The sequence below is a fragment of the Anneissia japonica genome, unplaced genomic scaffold (assembly GCF_011630105.1).
Source record: "Anneissia japonica isolate Jap-2015-1 unplaced genomic scaffold, ASM1163010v1 scaffold285809_len1182_cov303_single, whole genome shotgun sequence".
NCBI lineage: Eukaryota > Metazoa > Echinodermata > Crinoidea > Comatulida > Comatulidae > Anneissia > Anneissia japonica.
The window spans coordinates 1-1182 of NW_022696944.1; the positions used below are offsets into that span (position 1 = coordinate 1).

At 34.3% G+C, this 1182-nt stretch overlaps 1 protein-coding gene across 1 annotated transcript; it reads right to left on the reverse strand.

Annotated features, from left to right (window-relative positions):
- Positions 1-278: 278 nt before the first annotated feature.
- LOC117102186 (jhy protein homolog) lies at positions 279-1176 on the reverse strand. The gene is made up of 3 exons (XM_033242403.1): positions 873-1176; positions 590-756; positions 279-443 (listed from the first exon to the last, which is right to left on the reverse strand). The coding sequence occupies exons 1-3, from the start codon at positions 1159-1161 to the stop codon at positions 294-296; spliced, it is 606 nt and encodes a 201-aa protein (XP_033098294.1). The 5' UTR covers positions 1162-1176; the 3' UTR covers positions 279-293.
- Positions 1177-1182: the final 6 nt, after the last annotated feature.

Genomic DNA, 1182 nt, shown 5'->3' on the forward strand with positions numbered 1-1182 from the left:
ATCAGAGGATCATTGTTATTCCATGGATTCACCCTAATGATTAATAATAGAGCTTTTGACCTAAATTAAAAATACGGCAGGCAAAAACTGATATATTCTTCACTAAAATTGTTTTTCTTTTTGTTGATTGTTTTGCTTTTCCTTAGTCTTATTTCTTTTTTCAACTTCTTTTAGGCATTTATTGAAAGGGCATAGAGACCTAGTATTATGCGCTTCATAAGTCTACAACCATAACCACTACCATAAATGTCCAGATGGTGAAGCAATTATGTAAAATAAATATATTATCGATATCAACTTACTATATCCCGTTTAGTTAGACCTCTATCTTGTGGAGATGGCTGCTGAGGAATCCATCCTGGTGCTTTGGATTTCTGAAACGCCTTACGGTTTTGCATCATAACTAGCTTGGCATACTCTCTTTGTCGCATTACTTTTTCTTGCTGTAAAAAATTGATTTATTCTATTATGTATTTAATTGCAGACCTTAATTTGGTTGCAAGACTTAACATTTAAAATTCCCTTTGCCATCACTGCATTAGGTGTTCTTTACATTCGATAAAACAATAATAATTTAATACACAATTACCTTTATTTGAGCAGCTTCAGTGTCTGGACCTAAGCCTCCAAGTTTTGTATCTACCTTCAGTTTTTGATAATCTTTTAGTGTATATTGTTTATATTGTGGTCCTTGTTTTGATTTTTGCATCTTAGCTAGATAGCCATCTGGGTCACTCTTTCGCAACTCGTCGGATCCTAAATTGTCATTAGAAAAAAAAAGAGTAAAAATATATTTTTAATCCAATTACTGTAGGCCTATATTTCAAACTTTTCTCCCAATATATAAAAAGGAACTATTTAAGAGTGTTTACCTTTATTTTGGTCTTCTATGTTTGGTAGAACTGTGTATGGTCCTGGCCTATTGACAGGCAACCTAGGGCTGTGTTCTAATTTTGAATTGACCTTTGGCCTGTACTGCATGCGAGCATATGATGTTGCATGATCAGCTGAAAAGCTTGCAAACTGAATCTGGGAACCATGAGTGTTGAATGGAGGTGAGCTTCTGTCATTATCCCTGTCTTTATTCTGAAACACACTCCCCATTTGGAAATTAACTGGTGCACTCTGAGGGTTATTTGATGTATGATATTCTGGTGACATTATATTTCCAATATCTGTATT

Excerpts from the sequence above, each read along its gene's own strand:
- LOC117102186 (XM_033242403.1), bottom strand. The coding sequence starts at position 1,161 with ATGTCACCAGAATATCATACATCAAATAACCCTCAGAGTGCACCAGTT. Across the intron at positions 757-872 it reads CATAGAAGACCAAAATAAAG|GATCCGACGAGTTGCGAAAG; the intron begins GTAAACACTCTT and ends ATGACAATTTAG. Across the intron at positions 444-589 it reads CTGAAGCTGCTCAAATAAAG|CAAGAAAAAGTAATGCGACA; the intron begins GTAATTGTGTAT and ends AATTTTTTACAG.